This window comes from Botryllus schlosseri, chromosome 5 (genome assembly GCF_051294905.1).
Source record: "Botryllus schlosseri isolate E-star chromosome 5, Bs_hap1, whole genome shotgun sequence".
Taxonomy (NCBI): Eukaryota; Metazoa; Chordata; class Ascidiacea; order Stolidobranchia; family Styelidae; genus Botryllus; species Botryllus schlosseri.
The window spans coordinates 3,947,409-3,970,571 of NC_137240.1; the positions used below are offsets into that span (position 1 = coordinate 3,947,409).

Below are 23,163 nucleotides of genomic sequence, written 5' to 3' on the forward strand. Positions count from 1 at the left end.
GGTTTTACACACGAGTGAAATGATTTTTGTAGCTCGCTTATCCTCGGTGAGATATGCAACTATATAATAATGCATATAAGCACCTTGAACCCCGTCTTTTAATTTGTTAGCTACAATTTGTCCGGTGTCGATAATATCCAGGCATTGTTCTTGTACATTCTGCAGTTCTTGGTGAATAGCTTTTCTCTGATCTTCCGAAAGGTGGTTTAACCTTTCATGCTGATCTCCACTCAGCTCAGATTTCAGTCTTGCCATCTCCAACGAAACCTGGAAGTGGAAATGGTGGGTCTGGATTTACGTCGAATAACGCGAGTCGTAATACAATACGTTTTAAGCCTGTAGTATAGTATTCGCGGATAAAATAATCATACTATATCGTTTTATGAAATGAATCTTCGCCATCTTATTTTCATGTATTAGCAGGTACATTTTCGAAATATATGAGCTAATGGTCTTTATGAATTCCATCACACGTTCAGACACATGGATACATACTTGCTTGCACGGGGGCGACTACAACGATTTGTTTTCATCATTTCAATGCGAACTACATGGAGTATGGCCTACCTACACGAATAATGGTTGCGAAATTTTGAGCACATCGCCGTCGTTCTGGTGGTAGTACCAAGAACTGAACCTGTTACCTGTATTCTAGTATTTTTAGTGTTTTACGTAATTTGTTTATAGATGTGGTATCCCACGTACCTTATTAGCATCTTCAAGAAAAGTACCAAAGTTCTCCCCCAAGCTGGTTCTTGAAGCGACTATTTTGTTGATTCTGGTCATATCTGCATTCAATTCTTCAGCCCGATCACGCACCGACGTTGGGTGAGCTACACCCGCTTCCAGCAGGACGTTTGCTGTTTCGACTAATGATTCTAGGTCGGAATTCTTTCTCTGAACATACAATATTATCATTAGAATGGGCTAGGGTCACTATACGTCAACATTGACGTTACGTCAGTGTTTAGATTCCTCGTTGTTATGATTGTAGCACATGTAAAAGGCCTAGGGATTGTGTATGAAATTGTACCGTAATAATCATTCAGCGAACAGATATGGCGCCTCAGCCCCGAATACTCGCAGAGGTAATCTTAGTGTTTGCTGATTTCTTGTCTGAAGTTGACGTATTTAGCACCGGGAAATCATCTATGCTGTTAAAGTCCAATCGAAAGCAGTCACTAAATCACAGGTAACATAAATTACGCAAACATCGCATGGCATGCGACTAATACATGATATGGGTCGCATCACTGGTTCAAACTTTTAACCCGGTGTTATGGAAGCCAGACACGAGCATGTGTTTTGTTATCTAGCTTTCGTTTGAAGGTAGAACGAATTCCATTGAGTGATGACATTTCGCGTGCCTACGTCGTGGTAACAATGATGAATATGCTACGAATCCTACGATCCTGAACTAGTTCTAGATATCCATGTACAGATCTTCTAATAATGTTACAATGGCAACATTTGAAAAGACTTTCAAGGTTATAAGTTACAATCGTTCGTTTGGAACTTTCGAGCTCGTAAAAATATGTAGCTCCATCCCCGTGCACCAGACTTGATCTTGGATACTTCCGCTATACATTGTCTACAGTGGATGTAAATTGTAAACGTTACCTCAATCTCATTATTATGACTGGGCATAATCGGGTACTTACGTGATTCGATTTCGCGTCGAGTATAGTAAACCCGCAGTCACGTATTCGAGTACGTATAAATTTATACGCCATGCAGTTACGAATTATTAAGTTCCACTACGTGCCATTTTCAGGAGTTGAAGAAAATGTAATGAAATTTACACACCACGAAAAACAGTTTTGAATTCCCTGACCATCAGTATATCATATGCTATGAGTATGACATACGTTACTATGCAGCGTGTCGATCGCCACTTGACAGAAATGTCGTTTACCATGAATAATTCGATATCCTCGTGCAAAATGTTTTGGGCGACCAATCGAGGTTTCAAGACATGGCCTGATGGGTATACTGAAGCCATATTTATAAAGGAACACGTAGTACATGTACAATGAAATGAATATATATATAATAACGTCACTCGAAATTTAGCGATGGTAAATATTTTATGAAATATCGAGGAAGGTCTTCAATCATTTTTAACACGCTTTCTAAACTTGTCGCCGGAGACCATGCCCGATGAGCACATCCTAAGCTGTTGCAGTTCAGTCGACAAATCCATATACCCAACTGGAAGAATCTAGGCATCCTTTCCAATTCGTGCGGCCGGGTGAATGTTAAATTAGATATGTTCGTTTCTGACTATATTCAACGCATCCTGTGGTGGAAAAATATTCTCTCTCACACACCTAAATATAACACTCGTTTACTTTACATGCACCTGAGAGAAATTTCCTAATCGCACTCAAATTGTCACTGTCACGCTTTTGTGTTCAATCGCATCCGTTTGATGGCCACTTGCTAACATATTTGCATTTCACAAGCTGCATTTAAGAAGGCATTAACATGCTCAGTTCTTTCTTATCTCTCAAAATGCTCGCTCGGATGCAAAACACTCAAAAGTTATCATCCTAACGGAATCTTAGCATCGACCGTAATGATTCATTTCTCGGCACCGGTGACGTTAAGTATTTTGGACGAGGAATTCCATACGCAATGACGCACGCTCTCAAGTTATCGCAAACTTCCCGTAGAATAACACAGTGCGCTGATACACGCGTATATCGGCGTAACGTGCAGATGCAGATGGGGGAAGTCCTCCATATAAGGACAAGGTTTTTATCAAATAAGTCCTTACTATCCCCCAAAATAACTTTTTCTGTTGTGACTCTCTCGCGATAGTACGCTATCAGCTCGTATATAAGAGTCTGCGTTTTGACAACAAACCACATATCACTATATAGGCCTACACTACAACTGTGTCTGAATGCACACCTATCCTGTCGTTTGGTGTTGAAACACTTCTCGCCATTCGAAATCCCGTGGCTATGATAATTACAGCCTGGTAAGACGATATATTATCGAAAGAAGTATGTTACGAGGCTGCTTTGTGTAACAAGCTAATTATACGTCGTGACTTCAAATTGCCGTTATAAGCTCGCCGTTAATCCAGAAATAATACTATCGGCGAGCTGAAGAACATTGTACCGCTTCCGAATGAATTCCGACATTCTTCATAGGCACAGGTCGGCTATACTCCTATACTCTTATATTGAACCACGTTAAATCGAAACCCGTCCTATTATTCCCGATTCACATGTTCTATCCACTATCTCTAATGTACCAACAAAGCCAAGGCAATAATAAACAGTTTAGAAACATTATGTATGCGACCAGGACACACCTCTATCTCATTCGCCAATGCTCTGTGCCATTGGATAAACTCGGTGACTTCTTGCTTGGTTTCCTTGAGACAAGTGTATCTGCCCAACATCCCACATGCTTGCTGGGTCATCCAATCTGTCAACTACATGAGCAAAAATTGATTGAGGCAAGCTGACTTGTGACTATATTGACAACAGGCAGGAATTGGTGGTGAGGTCGATAATAACATCGCAACGCTGTGCAACCAACAAGTTTACCGTTCACAGAAGTGGTCCCCAAAGTGGGCGCCAGTGCCCATGGGGTGTTCGCGTCCTCGTAGGGGGCGCTAGCTACACATTGGGCGATTGAGGGGCGCTGAGAGCAATGTCGGATATACATTCATTAATATCTATATTTGTACACTAAGAAGAGATATATGAATATGTGGTCACGTCGGTTGGTATTGTACAAGGCGCACTCAATCTAAAATAGTCACCAACGTTCTCCATAGATCTCCATTGGCAATCAATATTGAGTTTTCTATCCAACCAATCATAATAAACAGAATCCTTAGCCAGCGAGGCTTATTGTACACACATTTACAAACGCCAATGCAATGTCTACGATGAATTGTTAAAAACATAACGCATTACAGTGAAGTACAGTGACATTCGAAGGGAAATTAGCTTTTATGATTTTATTCCAGATTGTGTCTGTCATGAGATTTCTCCGGAGTTGTTACTTTGAAATAACGTGTAGCTTGCTGTCTATGAATGCTATTAACCTAAAAAGACCATAACAGCCAACGTCCATTGTGTGGGCAATAAACAAAACAACTTTTGTCGGTGTTATGGGGTATATGGGCGTTTGATACCTTGACTATTGGCCAAAGGAGCGTTGCGTGCAAGAGTTAGAGAAGAACTAGTTTATGGCCTCACGCCCATCCGAATAACCGATGTTGTATACGATTGGAACACGGAAATTGTGAATGGTATAACATTGTAGTTTAGGATACATACAATAAGTTTGCGGTCTGGTGTGAAAAGACCATAAATGTTGACATACCATGAATAGTGAGTACTAAAACAACAGCTTAATCTCCTGGCCACGTTTGGTCACGCGATATTATAGCATAATATCTAACACACCATCCATATTGGTGACCGTACATTCCTACCTCCTGGCATGACGTGAAGAACAAACCAGCCATTTCGTTGATTTTCATTGCTTCCTGGCGGAATTTAAAAATTGTCTCCTCCAACGCAGTCTTGCGGTCGTTCATTTCTGTAATCTTCATTTCAACACCGTGAATTCCAGAGTTTTCACCGCCAACACCCGCCGCGTAACTAAAAATAGAAACTTAGATGATGCATATGCCAACATTCTGCAGAGCTTGTCTCGTAATGCTTGCCATCTCGTCGAAGCTATTTAACGCTAGAAATATCTACTTCACCTCTTTTCCAGTATGGCCCTGGCAAGCTCTTCGGCTGGTTTATAAGAAGCGTCGATGGCATCGAGGAATTTTCCGCATTGCGTTTCGAGTTCTTCCAAGTCTGTAGAGAATACCATATTGTCCAAGTTTTTCCCGATGGCTTCGAGCGATTTTTTGCCCTGCGAAGTGCAGCATTGCTTAAAATGATGAATAACATCCCCTAAAATATATTACATATCACGTGTACGAAATATTAATTTAATATCTAAAACAAATTTGAAATGAATACGTGTCTGCAATCGAATAGTATATTAATATCAAAATGAACTAGTACTATAGTTGCTGATGATTACCCCTGACGAGTGTCAGCCGCGAATATTCGGGTTCATTTCAATATGAATATACAACACAATTGTATATTGAAGTTCTGCACCTCCAAGAATCTCATCGAATATATTTATGAAGCCGACCATTCAGACGTATGATACCATAAGGCTATCGTTAAATTCATTCGTGAATTGTAACGTGGCGTTGTAGACTTGTTCAAACTGTTGGCTAAATTCACGCAACTAAATCGCTGCACGTTGTTGTTTCAGTATTGTCGCAAAACACGTTCGTTTACGCACAGATTACTGTCGCATTCCGACCCGACAACAAAACAGCTTTATCAATATGTGATGCGTGACTTTTACGTACGAATGTTGACCTGTCTTCAGCCTTTCACGCACGTTATCAATCTCGATAATCGTGTTGACGTTACCTCCGCAGCGATCCGAAAAAAGGACTCGGCTTCGGCTAATTCGTCTCTTCTCTCATCGAGACGTCGCATGAAACATTCCCCGCTTTCGTCAAGTTCCTGCGCCTTATTTGCAACGGGACTTTTGCCGAAGGATTCCAGCTTTTCGCTGGCTCGTAAAAGAAGGCCTTTGGCGCGCTGAAGGCGATCCTAAATTGAGATGATGGTTATTCGCTGTACTGTAACCGCCCATTTGCTGGTCACTAGCAACCCTGATAATACATCGATTCCCCGGACGACATCGTTAACCATCATGAGAATGCATTGTTGGGGAAGAAGGGCCACGATATTTACCTGAGCTTGCCTTCTGACTTCATCCAAATGACATTGCATAGCTTCGGCCCTCTCCAGACTATCTCCGAGTTCTCTACTCTGAAAATCCTGTCGGTTCGCACGCTCGAACCATTCTATAACCTAAATGTGGATTCATTCGGTATTAGTAATATTGTCCGATGAATGCATTGGGACGCAATCATATCCTGGAACTCTTAGATAAAAATTTCGACGTTATCAATTGACTCCTTTTTTAATTGCTATAATATTAACAGCGATAGGCGATTAAGCTCTTACAAATATCAGAATCTAATCAATAATTCTTTTATTAATGCGTTATATATATATATATATATATATAGAGAGAGAGAGATTCGGCTTCCATCTTTCAACCTACCTCCTTCACTTCTGACTCCCAATGGCATGTGCGGAGTGTTCTTTCCAACTGTTCCTTTCGTCTCTCATACCCGTGCTCCACCTGCCTCCTGCGATCTATTAACGACTCCAAAACGCACTCGATCACAGTACAAGCGCTTCCATAACTCGCCTGTTCCAGCAAAATCGAAGAGCATTTGATTAGCCGAAAATTGGCATCGTAAATTTATTGCTATATTCTCATTCGCTGCTGTAAAGGGGGTAAGCATTATTGAAGCGCGCGTTGAATATGGAACCGCGCGATGTCAATAAAGAGCTGATTGTATTGCATATCGTATTCATGTACAAACGAACCATAAAATCATTTGGACAGTACTTCGACTCCAATGTTACTGGATTGGGATGGTAGCACAATTTATGTCCTCAAATATTACTATTCTAGGTATTTTCGCCAGTAATTTAGAATTTTAACATGGTTTATTTAAGTCGTTTCGACACATTCTTATCTTTTCATTCTATCACAATATTGTTTTTTTTTAACTGATAAAAATTCTAAATAAACGAACCGATATGTTCATTTCAACCCCTATGAATACATGTCGGATGAACAGTATTTATGACGGCCCATGTACGGCCACGACGATATTTCTTTCAGGAGTCACTATCATGGTTGCTGAAATCATGTCGCGTACTTCGTCTTCGGGGGTACTGAATAGCTCACTTTGTGGCCTTCGGGCTGTGTTTTCTTCCATTTCTTGAGGATTTCCAACAGGTTTTGTCCGTGCGTAAGGCATTCCATGGACGCCTCCAACATATTTTTCCGCATTTCTTTATGTGTTTCTAACAAACTCTGTGCCGAGGATTTGTCCTTCGGCAGATCGTTCCATTTTAGATACTGTTCCAGATACGTTAGCTGCTTTCCAAACTATGAAGTAAAGACATAAGTCAGGAGTTTTAGGATTTGATGCAACAAGATAAGCTCGTTAACATAATGCAAAATATCAGGCGTATCAGACTTACCTCATCTGCAGATTCAAAGAAACCGATTGATTTTCCCAATAGGTGGTACTTTTTATTGACGTGAGATTTGTATTCTTGCCACAGGTCTGACAATGATTGGGCCATAGCTTCATATATATTTCCGTTAGAGCCGAAATTCGGTCTTTGCAAATACTGTTTCGCTTGGTTTAGCAAACGCTTGATGTGGTGCTCTTTTACCTTGAACACAGAGTCGTCGTTGAGGAGACCATCAGGATAACTTACGAACAAGATGGCCAACTTCACGTTTAACAGACAAGACATCGTGGTTATCTTACCAGTAAATGTTCGTTTGTCTGGTCATGACGATGGCGCAAGGAGATCGCGTCCTTTAGACTTTTGCCGATATCGAAAATAGTTGGTCCACATTCGACTAATTTAATCCGAAGCCAGTCGGTAATCTGTACATCGTTATTGGTGAAAATAAATATATAAGTGACACTTATATTCAAGCCCATATACGGAATGTTGTCACGCAAGTGTACTAGGCACGTCAAACGATAGTGACTGTCGTGGCGTCAGTTGCATTACAACCCCAGTGAGATGTGTACAGTGCATATGCAACCTTACAACGTAGAATATACATATGCTTGCATAGTCGCTCTGTACGAGCGAGAGAGAGAGTCTTTATTTTCATCCAACCGAAATACATAATAAGCGGTGGCAATGATAGTGGTACAAAAAATACGCATGCACAGTATTCGGTATCAGATAGGAATGATCGATACGGCCTTGGAGGTCAACTAGTCTGACCACACCCGCATCAAACAGGTACACTTGTCTTTACACAGTCTGACTGTAACAAATGTTAGTTATTAAAGTAAATAAAATAAATGGTAGCAAATCAGTGAAGCAATGTCTGGGCGAGGCAGGGCAACAGTGTAAGTATGACGACAAGAGGTAAGTAGTGGTTTTTTTTAATCTATTTTACGGCAATTAATTCATGGATATGTTGTGCCAATGCATTCCAGCTTATAGGTCCTGAGTATAGTCGATAGATCTCCACGAATTGGGATCTAATCTAACCACTGTAAATTCAAGCTCACCTCTTTCATTTCCTCCATAAAGCTAGATCCTGGAGACAGCACGCTTCTTCTTCTATCTACTTTGGCCCATTTGCTATGTAAAGAGGATCGGAGAAAATCCAAATGCTTCATCTTCGACCGAATGGAAGCAGCTACGGGGTCATGTCTGAATATAGGAAAGATGTCATGGGTATTGGGTAGCTTGAAAGGCTGCCAAGACTCGCTAGCGACATTGATATACCCCAGTCGACACTCAGAATATGTAGGCCAGGTATACAACCCAATTTGGACATTTTCCGCTTCTGACATACCATATAATATGCGATGAATCAAACCGTGGTCATAATGTAGGAAGTTCCAGTAAAACTCCACTTACTCGCTTGCATGGTTGACGCCTGCTTCGCTTAATATCGAGCTTCCTACTTTCATGACGTGATTCATTTCATCATGTAGCGTCATATGAGCGTCCCGAAGTGGAGTAATTTTGCCCCGCGACGGTGAATTGCGAGCGGCATTTCCCCCATCGAACCCAGTTATGTCAGGGGAACAAGCGACCATGTCCAGATCGCTGCCAAGTTGCGATGCGCGTCTGATAACCTGGATGCGTTTGAAACAACAATAGTAAGCCCACGATGTCAATGTAAGAAGTATCAGCACGTGTTGTTGTCGGAACGCCTGGAAATCCACCACTCAGATGCCTTGCCTACCATAGTTTCACCACCTAAAGATAGTGACAATTCTTGCCGATCAGTAAAACAAAAATAAGTAGGATTGTTACGTTTGAGTTTGATTGTGTTTTACATTTACTTGGTTGTTGAAGCCAAAAGTTCCAAAAAGAGACACAAAAACTACAAATTAAATATTTCCCAGATTCAGCCCATCAATATACTTTTCGGTTCCCTTAACTTTTTCCGATTAGGAATGACTATTTTAACGAGATCGTGAAATTATTTACACCAAATATCATTGAAATTGTATACGACTCAAGAAACACGAAACTTACCCAACGAATAGGCTATCTCGCCTAAAAGTCTTGTTGTCTAAATCAGCGGTTCTCAACCTTTTGTTAGATACGTCCCCCTTTATGATAGTGACAAATTTCGCGCCCCCCTTATCGTCATATCACAAAATCCAACCGTGATGCTAGCAACCACAACAGATTGCTTGATGGCATGGAAGGTTATGACCAAGCCGTGTTATTTTTGGCATTTCAGGAGCCAGATGCCAAAACTGCCAAAACTAAAAATTTGAAAATGCCAAAAATTGCTGCCAAAAAAACTGCCAAAAATAAAAATGCCCGCCAAATAGTGTATTTCGTTCATGGTGTTGTGTTAACAGGACCGCGTTACAAGCGAGAAGAGCGTTTGTGAAAGGCAGGTTTCTCAATCTGGGTCCAACCCACCCATTAGGGGTGAAAGCATGGTATCATAAATGGTGTGGGCACAGCGAGATTGAACGGCTGACTGCATTTGGTTTACGTCATACTTTCCATTTGTCCAAAGGCAATTTTACGACCATTTTGACCGGCTTGTCGAGCGCTAAATTTGATTAAACGGGTATCAATGAGAAGCTGCCGCAGTACTGATTATTAAAATATAAATTACATTCTGCTCATGGCACTGGAACCCCCAAAATCAACCACGATTTTTGCATTGTGATCGAGTTGAACATTGTGACGCAACAAAATGTCTGGCTATTTCTGAGTTGAATAGCCTCGTTTTGTTGCGTCAATGTTCCTAAACAAGCTAACCTTCCCAGGACTCTTCCATGCGAGTTTGTAATATTAAAGCCACCTGACGTGAATATATCAGTAGATTGAAGGAGAAATGATAGTCGGGCTACTAAATAGAATGTGTTGGGAGACAACACAGGAAACTCCTGGAAAAGGATCGGGAAGACAATTCTTCCCGCGACGAGATCGATGGCACTGGCGAAGTGATCTCTTTTCATGATGCATGGAAGCCGGTTCGGCCCTACAAAGATTTTGAAGCTCTGAAAACCTTTTGTGGATGACTGGCAACATTCTTTCCCTCAACGGCTACTGTTGAAGCCGATATTTCCCAGATTCGCTGGGCGAGAAATGAATTTAGGACAAACTTAGCTGACCTGAGTTTGGAAGCACTGCTACAGTGCAAACGATTTAAGTCTATTCAACAGCTGTAACAATCAGCTGCTGAGCGTGTTTGTTAAGCTTTTCTTTCTTTTTTTTGCTTATTGGCACCGATTCCGATGAATACTGCACATTTTGTGGTTTCGTTTGATATTATTAACCTATGAAATCGTTAGGTTTTTTCTTCTTCCTATTGTTTGTTGGCACTGATTATAAGTGGATGCTGCACATTTTGTGGTGTCTTTTGACAAACTAGCCCAAATAAAGCGTTTTTATGAATAATTCGAGGCTGAAACTATCTATTTAGAGGACGATGCCAAAACTGCCAAAAATAAAAATCGAAAAATGCCAAAAATAAGTTATTTTTGGCAGTTTTGGCATATGCCAAAAATAACACGGCCTGGTTATGACTGTTGATGAGAGAATTCAAAAATATGAAATTCGGTCTATGCGTAGAGAAAATCGCGTGAGCGCGAAAATTTTTTTAATTGACCGCTTCTTCGCGCCCCCTTCAGATGCTTTCACGCCCCCAAGGGGGGTCGCGCCCACCAGGTTGAGAACCACTGGTCTAAAGTATTAGCAAAAAATTCGGAATGTCAAAAAAAGGACACTTGGGTATTTTGGGCGTTCTCGGAGTATCATTCACTTTCCCGAGAAAAGAGGACAAATCCTCTTAAAAAGAGGACATATAGTAGGCCTAGCCAATCCGAAAGTGCCTTGCATTTGCAAATAAGATGTTACCTTTTCACTGTTGTTGTGAAATAGGTGCGCGACGGCTAGTCTGCTGTTTCGTTCCTCCCAGACGTCCATAAAATTAGTCCAGGCTTCTTCCAAACTAGGTAGGGCTGTTCCGTCGCTTGCATACAGCGGAGCCCTACAGAAGAAGTGAACCACATAACACTACTTTCAACAATATCTGATTTAACACGAAATTCCAGTATCTTGTAACAACAAAAAAGGGAACTAGCTTATCGTTAGATAGGCATATATGACTTAGGCTCAAAACTGCGAGTCGGATGATATTGAGTGATACACAATCACCAACCCTATAGCATAAAATTAACTCCAACCCTGACTCGAACATTAACACAAGTCAACAAGCCCAACCCTTAACCCCACATTTCAGATGAATCACTACTACGAAAATCGCTATTTTGTACGGATGCCGGTCGAAATACATCGGCGTTATCCAAATTTTCTGATTAGGATCTTTGGACGCCATAATACCCCACGCTACAAAAAATAATATAGTCGTTTCGCGCTTCAGAGCTTTATCTTGGGCTGTTCATAAGCCCGTTTTTTTCTGCCCAATGACTCCCTTCATAGTATTTATAGGGTTTCTGATGTAATAAAATGACTGTTCAATCTACACACAGAGAGCGGTCAATTTGTTGGAGAATTTTGATGCATCCATGGAATTATTTTAAAGCATTTGAAATCCTGGTATTTATTTCTACTCAGAATCAAAACCCGCTGTATACCATAGCCAATGAAATAATCGTGTAATATCTTACCCGTTATTTGTTCGTTTTGCAGTATTCGTCGGAGAAGCTGGCGCGCCTGGTGATAAGTCCAAAGTTCTTCTTAAAATGGATATGCATGAGAGTTTCTTCACGCCGTTTTCGTAGGCTTTTTTAGCGGTGCTCTGTTTAGCATGAGAGATTGATAAATGCCAATGTCACAATTCGCTATTGGTCGACATATATATGCCCGTGTCCAAACCGCCGGATCGCAGCTGTTGCCCACCTTGATTTCCTCGTGTTGCAAACGAAGGATTTCTGTTTCTTTCGCATTAACTCCGAGAGCCAAGTGTCTTGTTCTTATGCTCTTTGCAATTTCACAAAGCCACTCGATGGTCTGAAATACACGTGAAGTGTATTTGGAAAAGAATATTGAATAACACTGTAATTCTTAGGTTGCTTTCAGCATTACCTGGCATGCATTCTGTTGGGACTCTTTCAACTCCATCACGTGAAGCAGCTGACTTTTATGGAACTTGCAACTCTCTTCGGCCTGCTTGACGCTATCGGTAACTTTATTAACGTTCCACTTCACAAACCGTATTTCGTTGGAGTAATCAACTTCAACAGCGCATCTGAAATATCATAGCACATGAGTATTTATATGTCACAACGTATGTTGTATGGTACATTTATGTTTAAAGCAGTAATTCTTTCATATTTCATATAAAATGATAGCGAGAACTTGCAATACACTACCATTTAACTCACTTTCGAGATATGTACGGATTGTCCTGCTCCTTCTTCAATAGATCTGTGAAATTTCTTGAAGCGATGTCCAGTTTTTGCTGCGCTCTTCTCGTAAGCTAATCATGATAGATGTGGTCAGTAATGAAGTACTTCTACTGTTTGGGAGTACTCAAGTAGTTTTCCTCTACTTCTCGTACTTACTCAAGTAGATCTGATTTTCGCTACTTCTACTTCGTAATCTTTTGTGATCTACTTACTTACTTTACGCTATTTTCAGTTTGTCAAGTAGAAGTAGTTCAATCCTCCAATCAGGAAGATAGCCTGAGGAATTTCGGGGCTGTTTTCAGGGAGTATCAACATTTAATTTTCATAAAAACTGAGTAAAACCCAAAATTTTCGTCGCGCTTCGCGCGCAGTGGATGCGGAGTAACCAGTATGATTTCACGAAAGTATCGGTGAATATAATTTAGGTAGCGGGTTGGCGTGGTTCTGTTCACACCACATTGTCGCCCTTCGCCCATATGAAATATTTCATCACAGTATATATGGCTTATCATAACTTTTGAAACTGATGTTTCGCAATCTAGCATTTACTTATCATATCGTAATCTAGCATGCCCATTGCCCATGGCGTGTTCTTATCTGGAAAAGTGGACTCTAACTTTTTTTTAGTTTTTGAGCTGCTTTAGCATATCACCTTTGAAACTTTCTTGACTAAAGACATGAAATACATGTCCGGCTTTTAGAAGCAGTATTAATATTTCACTTTCAATTCCCCGCAGTATCATATACTTTAATTTAATTCAATTATTATCAGTTCTGTTCTCTGGATAACATACATGTTGAAGTATAAAAGCAAGTGTAGTAATGCCTTTAATTTCCATATTTTTTATTAATGTTTACTAATCGCGCATAGTGTTTACACCGTATCCTATGCAACTTCTCCGAATTGCTCTTCGACTAAACTACGGGCCTTATAGTATGGGGGAGGGCGCCATACCATGATATTTCCTAAAACATGCTGTTCGAGAAAGCGGAGGATTATATCGCATTTCCATATCCATACTATCATTTTCATCCCTTGATGAGGACGAATTCTTATGCTGTCGAAAATTGGATGCCTTCTGGTATGCATCAATATGAATCAAGCTCGGCACCGTTCGCATAGCTCAATTTGCACCTTCTAAAAATCCATGTGAACGAATTAGGATCGTTTTCACAACTACTTACTTACTTGAGTGGATTTAAAGTCAGTCAAATCTACTTCTACTTCAAGTAGTTTTAGGTTGCCTATGGATGAAGTACTTCTACTCGTACTTGAATAGATTTTTTTCCTCGCTACTTCTACTTCTACTTGAGTAGCTTTCTTGACTACTTTGACCATCTCTGGATATGATAGATACATATTCCAAGACAAACTTAAAATGATGAAAAAGCGAACAAAATCCAACCTGCATTTGATGATGGATTTGGTCCAGTAAGGCGTAGATTCCTTCTGAAGAGTCCAGCAAGCTTGCTTCACTTGTACATGTGGACGTCAATTGACTCACACATTGCGAAACCTCAAGAATGACGTGTTAAAGATTAGCCGTATTCGAGGATATTGCTGACGATTACCCCTGATGAGTGTTAGCCGAACAATTTTTTTTTCAATATGAATATATTATTCAATTGTATATTGAAGTTCTGTACCTACAGGTAGCTCTTCGATGATATTTGTATTTTGTAGTGATAAATTATGAAATTATGATACAATCATATCAACGTTTATCAAGACCCCTTCTCGCATATGTTCTACGTAATCGGTCTCTTAGAAAAGCCTACAAGTGGGCCGTGCTACAAGTTTGCAGATACTGAATTGTAGTACTGATGTTTGTGGTATTCGCGGTATTTTGCGACTACAATGGTCATGGTCATCAACAGCGGTAGGTCCTAGGTCGTGGGTGACCCCGGCCGGATCAGACAAAGACCTGGTTAGTATAACAATGGTATCCTTGGCGGGATTACTGAGATACCATGGAGGCGTGGTGCAAGACTTAGAGAGCCGTACAAGGCTATATCTTTATACTATACCTTCCTGTCCAGCAGCATATACACACACATCATGCCCTTGTGTTACATATGCACAGGTCGTGTTTATCTATATTAGGGCTGCTCAAATAAAAACTTGTTTTCGAAAAATTGCTTGCTAGGTGATTAAATCGTCAGGTTACATTAAAAAAACGATGCACATCGAATTTGAATCCCCTTCAACCGGTATTTGCGAAGCTCTTACAGTTTTAAAAGTAAAATTTATTTAAGAAATTCAAAATATACTTTTGTCAAATCTTACTGGCTATCCCATGAAAATGATACGTCGTCTACTAAAACGACACAAAAGAAATTTGACTCAATTCCAACCGGTAGAAGCGAAGTTATTACAGCTATAAATTTTGGATTTGAAAAAATAGCATTGACTGTGGGTAATCCCAGAATTATCAACGAATACTCAAATTGTATATCATGAGTCGGTGGATATGCCGCAAAACATCAAGGACAAAAATACATAACGTCCTTTGCTATGGTTACATGTATTTTCTTTCTTCGCAGAGAGAAAATGGGAATAATATTCTATGTCTGGTTGTGGCAGTTCGTCAGCTATATTTCATTTCCTGTTAGGTCGGTGTTTCACTTCGTTATAAGCAATCACCAACCTCGTCTAATGCTTTGAAGAACTGCAGCGACCTTTCGAGAAGCAATTGACGCCGTCGCAGTTTGCCTTTGAATATTTTGCATGTTTCCCCAACCGTGGTCATGTTATATTCCACTTCATCCAACGTCTGCAATTACAATGAGGCGGGTTCTTTTGAATCAACCAACCGGCTAGTTAGTCAACAGTTACCTTAGTAATAGAATCTGCGCGGGCTATGTCGCAGCGAGACCTGTGGATTTCCAGCGCTCTGCGCAGCCTCACGAATTGCAATTTCAAGTTCGACATTGTCGCTTCTGTGTTCTGATTAAATATAGAATGCAAGACTCAAGTGATGAACGATATATCTTGACCTGATCCGTCGATCAGCTAGTAGCATCCAGCGTAGCCAACACACTCCTTCCCAATAATCAAATAACGTTAATAACCATTGACCTAGTCAACAAATGAGACAAACAGAAATACTATGAGAGTTCATAGGTCAATTTATGATTTGCTTATACTATAGCTGTAAAATTAATGGATACGCTGTATAATATGTACCTCTGATTTCTTTTCCAGCCTTGCATGCTGAAGAATAAGTCTTTCTGCCGACTCCGCGCAATCACCTACTTGGAGTTGATGCTGTAATGTGCTCTCACCAGAGCCAACTATCCAGTCGTAAATCTAAAAGACGTTATCGGTAGTGTCTCAGCAGTGTTTTAGGTGATACTGCATTATGTATAGGCTACAAATGGCGAATGATTTCTAGAACTCATGTCGGAAGTATAGATCTGAAGTGATTTTGCATGGAAAGAATTATACTTACAACCCCTAGCGCAAGGCTACAACTAATCTACAAAGTACGAACCTGTCTGAGGCTTCTTTCTATTTCGTTTGCAGACATCGGCTTTTTGGGTTGTTTCAGATTCCCCTGCGAGGCGCTTCGCGCGTGGTGCTTTAATATTGAGACCGGTTGACTGCTCTTATCGATTGCTGCCATTGATCGACTGAGGTCTGTACAATGTACATATATAGTAAAACCTTTCCTTGAACTCGAACAGGTAGATGTTGAGGACTATATTGCATTTCAATCCTCGTTGTATGAGATGTGACTATTTGAAAGTAATCCAACAATACATCACCGCTAAAAGGCCTTTTCCGCTCGGCTTCTGGTACTCCTGTGACAGTCCTGCGTCGAGGCCGTCGCCTTTGGTCATTGCTGCGCATTCGGTCCCTTCGATGTGTCGGCGTGAAAGCAGATACTCCGTCACTGCTGCCAAATTTATTCTGAAAATGAAAGCTGTGAAATTAGAAGGTAAGGTGTATCGTATATTTGTTGCTACAGTAAACGAGCAACTAATACGCCCCACTCACACCTTTACCTAATAGAGTAGAGTTGCATTGGGCTGAATCATGCATATTGACTACGGTATCACTCGATCACCCGTATTATTTACGATATCATGTACGGTCGTATGAACCTTACTTGTATTGAAATATACCTATCCATTCGACCAGTAGGCTAAATTTATTGTTACATAATAACAAACAAAACATTCCAACCATTTACTTTCCTCGGTGAGGCCAAGCCTACCCATGACCTCGCACAGAGGATAGATCTAATCGGAAAGCATTGGAATTGTTTCCCAACTAAACTATTTTACTATAGTATTACTAGTTGATTAAAATAATTATAAATGGACCTGCCAAGAATCTCTATTCTGTGCCCTTATTCTGTCTTCAATATTAGGCTTGTTCTAGCAGCATTTTACCGCCTGGTAGAATTCTACATCCAGCAAAGCTACTAATCGACGGCCGAATTCCAGCAATACGTCTACACTCTGCCATAACTCTTACTCGGAGATCCGAAACGCTCTTCATGATTTTTCTATCTTCGTCCCTGTTCGACAGGATTTCCTCTGACTTGAAACCAAAGTCATCGGTATCCGTGCGCAGCGCGTTCATGAGTCTTTCGCCTTGATTGAAACAACAGCAATCGCTCAGTGTTTCAATAGCCAAAACGCCAATGTATCTACCTCTACGTCGTGTTGAGCTGGGTAACTCGTTGATGTTTTGCTGGATTTTTGATATTGCGACATCGAGGCCGTCTGTGCTTTCGGAGTCTCTAGATCGCGAGGCGTGTTGATCACGTCGTTTAGACAAATGAGGCTCAGAAACGGCAGACTTTATACTGAAATGCATTGACGGGCACACCCATATTCATTGCGCCTATATAACGTATTTTTTACAACTTACTACAGTTGACTCAAGTCCAGAGGTTCAACTTTAACTTTGGGTGCCGATAACATGTCCTCTTGCGATCGATGCCGTTGTCTTAACGCTTTTGGTTTTGATTGACGCCTTGAATTATTCTGTGACTGTGTGTCTGCGTTTCTGACGAGACTGGTATTTCGGGAATCGCCAATACTATCCCATGCAGTCGAATTCGAGTTTGATGTTTGTGGGATATTGGTATGCCCGTTGTGTGATACTTTCTGCGTTCTATTCGTGTCGGAGTCTTGAGGTCGACTCTGCGTACGACGCTTGCCTCTTAGAGCCGCTTTGAATTTTCCCGGAGACAAGCTTCTAAATGATGTGCGCAGAATATATTTAGAAGCCACAATCCATACCCAATGACATAAATGTACACTGTACACTGTACAGTAATGGTGTATGCAGTTGGGGTATAAGTATAGCCAACCTGCTCCGTTGTTTCCTTGGTGGAGGTGGGGGCGCATCGGTTAATGTACCATCACTGCCTGAACCGTGCCGTTGGCGCGTCCCAGTGCTACGTCGTCCCCTGCCATAAGAACCAATCGACGTATCTGCTTGGCTGTAAAAATCCAATGTGTAAACAATAAAACATCATTACCAGAACAAGGAGTCCGTCGGACTGTCCTGATCTTAATTTTTTTCTGGCGTTCATATCCGATGTTATTGGTAATATAAGTGAAAATTAGCATTTCCTGTGCTCGGTTATGGCTAATATACAGCAGCATTGTGTGAGATAGCATTTACATTTATTCATAGTGTTTGTGAAAACCTGAACATTGTACAGGTCAAGCGCGATAGATTTTTATGAAAAACTTACTCGTCAACTGCTTTCAGTTTTGAATAGACGTGTTTTACGCGATGGTTGGGTAGTCCCGCTGTGGCATGAACCTTGTGTGATGTATTTGTTGAGTTACTAGCCGTTGGGCTTCCTGCTGATACGTGACCGCTGTCACTGATGTATTCCGATGCGGTGCCAGAGGACTCGCTTTCAAAATACTGTAAAATACCGTACGTCTCTCATTCAAACGACTATTTCATTATATGGGTATCTTGGACTTGTGACATAGCCTGAAACCGGAGTGGTATCAAAGAGTTATGAATATCAAGGCTAATCATTTCAAAAGCGATGCTGCTATCGCGGGAGTGATACTTCAGTCCTATACTTCCTTCTTTCGTTTTGCTTTCACAACTATACATTCATTGCAGTACAGAATTTATCAACTCGAAGACTTTTCGCGTGCTCCTTATCGAGAGCTAACGGCACAGAGATTCAAACGAAAACCAAATTGGCAAAGTATGACGTAATACTGCAATAATAAATATGAACGCTAGGTAAAGTCAGCTGAACCGGTAGTCATAACAAAACAAATAGCATGCGAAAAAAACATTGGCATGTTATTATTGCCTGTTTCAGCGGGCTACCACTTCTGTTAGATGTTGCCCCGTTCATCTCTTCTTGAAAGTTCTCGAACGCGATTCTCTTGTTTACCCATTGACTGTGGTCGTATCGCATCCAGCCGCCGCATTCCGTCGTCAAATGGGATTTTTCAATGTATAAGGGAAGCTTCTCCGTCGAGATTAGCACAGCCTAAAAAAGGGGAGAAGGTTGTTAAAATCGGAATGATGAAGTAACGCATAGCGGAATAGGGCCGCGTTTACAGGTAGGCAGATACGGAATCATAATATAAAATATCGGTCTGGTCTGCATTATAATTGTAGGCCAACAATGTCAGTTTCATTGAGTATATGTCTATACATCAGAATTCAACAATCAATACTGGTAAATCACGTGTAGAAAAAGGGATGACGCGTACAAGATAGTTTTTAAAAAATAACATAACCATTCGTAAGCTGTCAAAATTTGGCCTAGATCAGTGGGTCTCAACTTTTTTGTCTTCGCGGACCCCTTTTGAGCCGTCGCGGACCCCCAAATGAGTTTTGGTTCTAATTTAGCTCTATTATCGTGCAACCATGTCGTGTATCGTGTCTTGTGCAAATACTAACAGTCAACTAGTGATAAACAGCAGCTCATCTCGAAGTTCTTCTGGGATAGTATATCACTGGAGAAAAGAGATTTCGTGCTAAGGTTTCAATTCCTTTGGTACAGATTATGAAAAAAAACCTTCAGGAATGTCTATTTCAAACGACTATTCACTAATGTGCTGAGACTGACAACTTGAAATCGAAAATATTTTGCAAACATTGCGAAGTTACCCATATTATGAGTTTACGTAGTATAGATTATTTCATCTCAGACAGCCATTCTGTTAATGTGGCAGGTTTAGCAGTTATGAAGCGAAACTGCCTTATTATTTCTCTAGCTTAGAAAATTAAAAATTAGGTTATGAATCGTGCTGCAAATTTAGAGGCTTCGCGGACCCCCTGAAAATGCTTCGCAGGCCCCTGGGGGTCCGCGGACCCCCTGTTGAGAACCACTGGCCTAGATAAACGCACATGATCACGACCAGTGTCGCGTATTTCACTGAAGGCTTGTATATGATTGCTTTATTAGTAATCTCGATTTTTTAACGCAACAAAAGTGCCATATATCTGCCTACGCTTACTCGAAAATTCAGTTCATTCCTAAACTTCTTGAAGCTGTGCTTCGCTTTTCGTTTCTCCCAGAACTCTGTTGGCTTCAGGATGCATAGAAATGATATTTCGTCCGGGAGATAGAACTGTACGGATAGGACAGGCGTCAATCGATATAAGGCTCGTGTCCAAGGCAGTTGTATATAGCGATATTTAAATTACTTGTAACTTCCTTATGATTGGTTTTGTCGCCGTCCATGTCGAACTTCTAGCGTCAAGTAGTACCGCGAAACCTTCTTGACTTTCTAAAAAGCTGTAAAATACGAAATAGGTTACATTGCAACCGGCCATAGTAGGACATAATGAAATGTTGTATGTTGCATATGCTTGCGATATTTCGACTTGTAACGACCCACAACTAGATAATTTTAGTTTTTTAGTTCGATAAATTGAGCGAAATAGTGATAATCCAATTCTACTCTAGTTTGTGAAATATTTTTACTGTCTAATTTTTATTCTTATCTAATTTCTGGTTTTCCTGAAAATACTACAAGATAACCTAGTATGTATTGCGAAGCGAGTCAAATTTTCTCATTCTGCCGTGGGTATCGGACGTTATCGCAATGTCAAGGCATGGGGCCAGGATTAATGACAGGTTGCGATCGTAAAAGGTGGTCGTACTGCTCGAAGCCGTTTCAATGAGTACATATCATAATTGCGATCAAAGGTAATACATAGTGTTCAGTAGAAAAATCAGCGAATTGGAGGTCCCACATTGAAACTTATATGAACTGCAAAATCATGTCGTAGTGTTGAGGTCAGCACCGTAACTGCCGCACCCCAAACCCCCCAATTGGGGGGGGGGGGGCGAGCTCGAAGGGGGCCCAAATTTATTTCGTGAATTATAATAAATCATAGAGTATTTTTTGAAAATTCATGCAATTTTTTCGAGTAGTCGAATTCGAGTAGCCATTTATCTTTATTATTGGGTATTGGGCCATTACCGCACCACGACCCACCAAGAAATACAATCAAGTTTTAGGCCATAGAACATGCGACTCCAAGAAGTGTGCCAGAACGATCGGCAGCAAGAAAACCGTGGCCGAAAATGTCTATGCCCTTATGCTGACCGAAGACTTCGTTATATATATAAAATACATATAGGTTTAATTGTCCATATAGGCGCCTAAATGACTGGCGCCGAATGTTCCTGTCTTTGCAATCTGAACCTCACCAGACAAATACCATCCCGCTAGAAAAAATTTTGTGCCAGTGAAGAAATACCGATTTGAAATCGTGTGCGTCTCTTAGTTTAGAAGCCTGCGTTTGGGCGATTCTATATTTTTTTGATATAGCAGACTGGACGTCACGAAATAACATCATATAACGAAGTCATATCAACGGGTCCGCCCGCCCGAAGATGTTTAATTAGTATTTACGGACCCTCCCGTTCAAGACACTTCACTCAGCTCTACCGGTAAATCTAATTACGTGACTAGAGAGGACAATAAATTGATAGCATAATATATATGCAATCGCCGATCTGATTGACCGATTTTATCATAAGTTATCGAAAATTTTCGCGCCTCGCGCTGGCTCACAATACGGTACAGATGATTTCGTGACAAACGCGAACAACGTGATGGAGGGGTCGTTTCATCACCCTATGGGAGCCCAAGACCCACGTTTTTTGGGGCCTGGCGAGGTGCTGTTTCGTTCCTGCCAACGGGTATACGCCCGAAGATGTTTAATTACTATTGAGTGGTCCTACCTTTTCGAACACACCTCACTCAGCTCTACCGGCAAATCTGATTACGTGAGCAGAGAGAAGATAAAATTGATAACAATATATATGCAATTCCCGATCATACTGACCGATTCAGTCAAGAATTCTAAAAATTTCCCGCGCTTGGCGCGCTTAGGTGGCAAAAGCTGATATACTAAACAAACTCCCAACGAATATGATAAATAGCGGTAAACAGGGTATCGGCGGAGGAGGGTATGGGGGCGAATCCCCCCAGAAGTTCGGTCTATAACCCTATGGGGGACCCAAGACCAAAGTTTTGGGGGGGGGGCAGACGAAGTGCTGTTACGGCCCTGGTTGAGGTTAAGCTATGTTCGAAGCACCGAGACTCAACGTGCGCAACTGCGCATACATTTCACAAAAAGCAGAACCTCATTAGTTCAGTTCATTAACAATTGTATCAGATCAATACACCACAAGACTGCGATACATTGAAACGGCAAGAATAAGATGTCGAAACGGATTGCAGTAGTCTATGAAACCAGACACTCATCTGGCCCTAGGCCACGGGTCCCCAACTCAAACAGGTCGCGCGCCACTTCGCAAATTTCGTAGAGGCCGCGGGCCGCAAAAATGCAATATAGATACAAAACAGGCCACACAGTTTAGCAACCACGTTTTTACAACTTTACGTCGGTACAACGTTGTGCTCTCTAACATACGGGTGACGGGCATAGTTATCACAAATTACATCATATTTTATTAAAGAAATACGGATGCAGCAAAAATGTCATGATCATCAACTTCATTTTAGGTTTCCACCATTTTGCAAATTTGGCGGTTTCACGGACCCCGGTTGAGAACCACTGCCCAAACCCGTTTTCTGGGCGTCTATGGGTATTGACAGTGTCTGGACCAGTGGTTCCCAACCTTTTCAGATGCCGGAGCCTTATTTAACACTTGGTTATGGAGCCGCATGAAAACAATCGAAGATAGGTAGGCTACTTTTGAAGAAAATTTAAGGTAGCTAGCCCAACTATTGCTCTCACCATCCATCTAATTCAAAAGCATGCACGTAAACTTAGATTCTATGTCGGTTATTTTAGCATTGATAGACGCAGATAGGCGAGTGCTATACATTGAAACAAACTGAAAATGCATATCATTACTACAACATACTAATATGTCGTTATGTGATAGCTCTTCACTTCATACATTCCAGCACTTAATGCACAAGGTTGTGGGGGGTTATACGCTGAGTAGTATTGGACTTAGTATAATTCAGCGGTTCCCAACGTGGGCGATATCGATTTGGCGGTCTAGGGGGGCGAAAATGACGAAGGGGGCGACAGGGGGACGAAAATGGACAAAGGGGGCGACGGGGGGGGCGAAAATAGC

At 41.1% G+C, this 23,163-nt stretch overlaps 1 protein-coding gene across 1 annotated transcript in view; it reads right to left on the reverse strand.

The window, feature by feature from the left end:
* LOC145439972 (titin-like) overlaps positions 1 to 23,163 on the reverse strand; it is a 515,551-nt gene that overhangs the window by 316,372 nt on the left and 176,016 nt on the right. Inside the window, exons 5-36 of the mRNA XM_080317640.1 lie at positions 20,244 to 20,334; positions 20,054 to 20,167; positions 18,895 to 19,077; positions 18,307 to 18,485; positions 17,917 to 18,048; positions 17,472 to 17,801; positions 17,252 to 17,406; positions 17,073 to 17,191; positions 16,358 to 16,502; positions 16,084 to 16,229; positions 15,777 to 15,899; positions 15,426 to 15,536; positions 15,238 to 15,363; positions 13,996 to 14,106; positions 12,566 to 12,660; positions 12,267 to 12,429; positions 12,081 to 12,191; positions 11,849 to 11,979; positions 11,076 to 11,208; positions 8,601 to 8,821; positions 8,246 to 8,390; positions 7,478 to 7,600; positions 7,182 to 7,379; positions 6,883 to 7,086; positions 6,184 to 6,333; positions 5,808 to 5,927; positions 5,478 to 5,663; positions 4,739 to 4,896; positions 4,463 to 4,631; positions 3,326 to 3,448; positions 706 to 897; positions 84 to 267 (exon numbers count right to left, since the gene is read on the reverse strand). Coding sequence (XP_080173766.1) covers positions 84 to 267; positions 706 to 897; positions 3,326 to 3,448; positions 4,463 to 4,631; positions 4,739 to 4,896; positions 5,478 to 5,663; positions 5,808 to 5,927; positions 6,184 to 6,333; positions 6,883 to 7,086; positions 7,182 to 7,379; positions 7,478 to 7,600; positions 8,246 to 8,390; positions 8,601 to 8,821; positions 11,076 to 11,208; positions 11,849 to 11,979; positions 12,081 to 12,191; positions 12,267 to 12,429; positions 12,566 to 12,660; positions 13,996 to 14,106; positions 15,238 to 15,363; positions 15,426 to 15,536; positions 15,777 to 15,899; positions 16,084 to 16,229; positions 16,358 to 16,502; positions 17,073 to 17,191; positions 17,252 to 17,406; positions 17,472 to 17,801; positions 17,917 to 18,048; positions 18,307 to 18,485; positions 18,895 to 19,077; positions 20,054 to 20,167; positions 20,244 to 20,334 — 4,871 coding nt within the window. The remainder of the gene's footprint in view (positions 1 to 83; positions 268 to 705; positions 898 to 3,325; positions 3,449 to 4,462; positions 4,632 to 4,738; positions 4,897 to 5,477; positions 5,664 to 5,807; positions 5,928 to 6,183; positions 6,334 to 6,882; positions 7,087 to 7,181; positions 7,380 to 7,477; positions 7,601 to 8,245; positions 8,391 to 8,600; positions 8,822 to 11,075; positions 11,209 to 11,848; positions 11,980 to 12,080; positions 12,192 to 12,266; positions 12,430 to 12,565; positions 12,661 to 13,995; positions 14,107 to 15,237; positions 15,364 to 15,425; positions 15,537 to 15,776; positions 15,900 to 16,083; positions 16,230 to 16,357; positions 16,503 to 17,072; positions 17,192 to 17,251; positions 17,407 to 17,471; positions 17,802 to 17,916; positions 18,049 to 18,306; positions 18,486 to 18,894; positions 19,078 to 20,053; positions 20,168 to 20,243; positions 20,335 to 23,163) is intronic.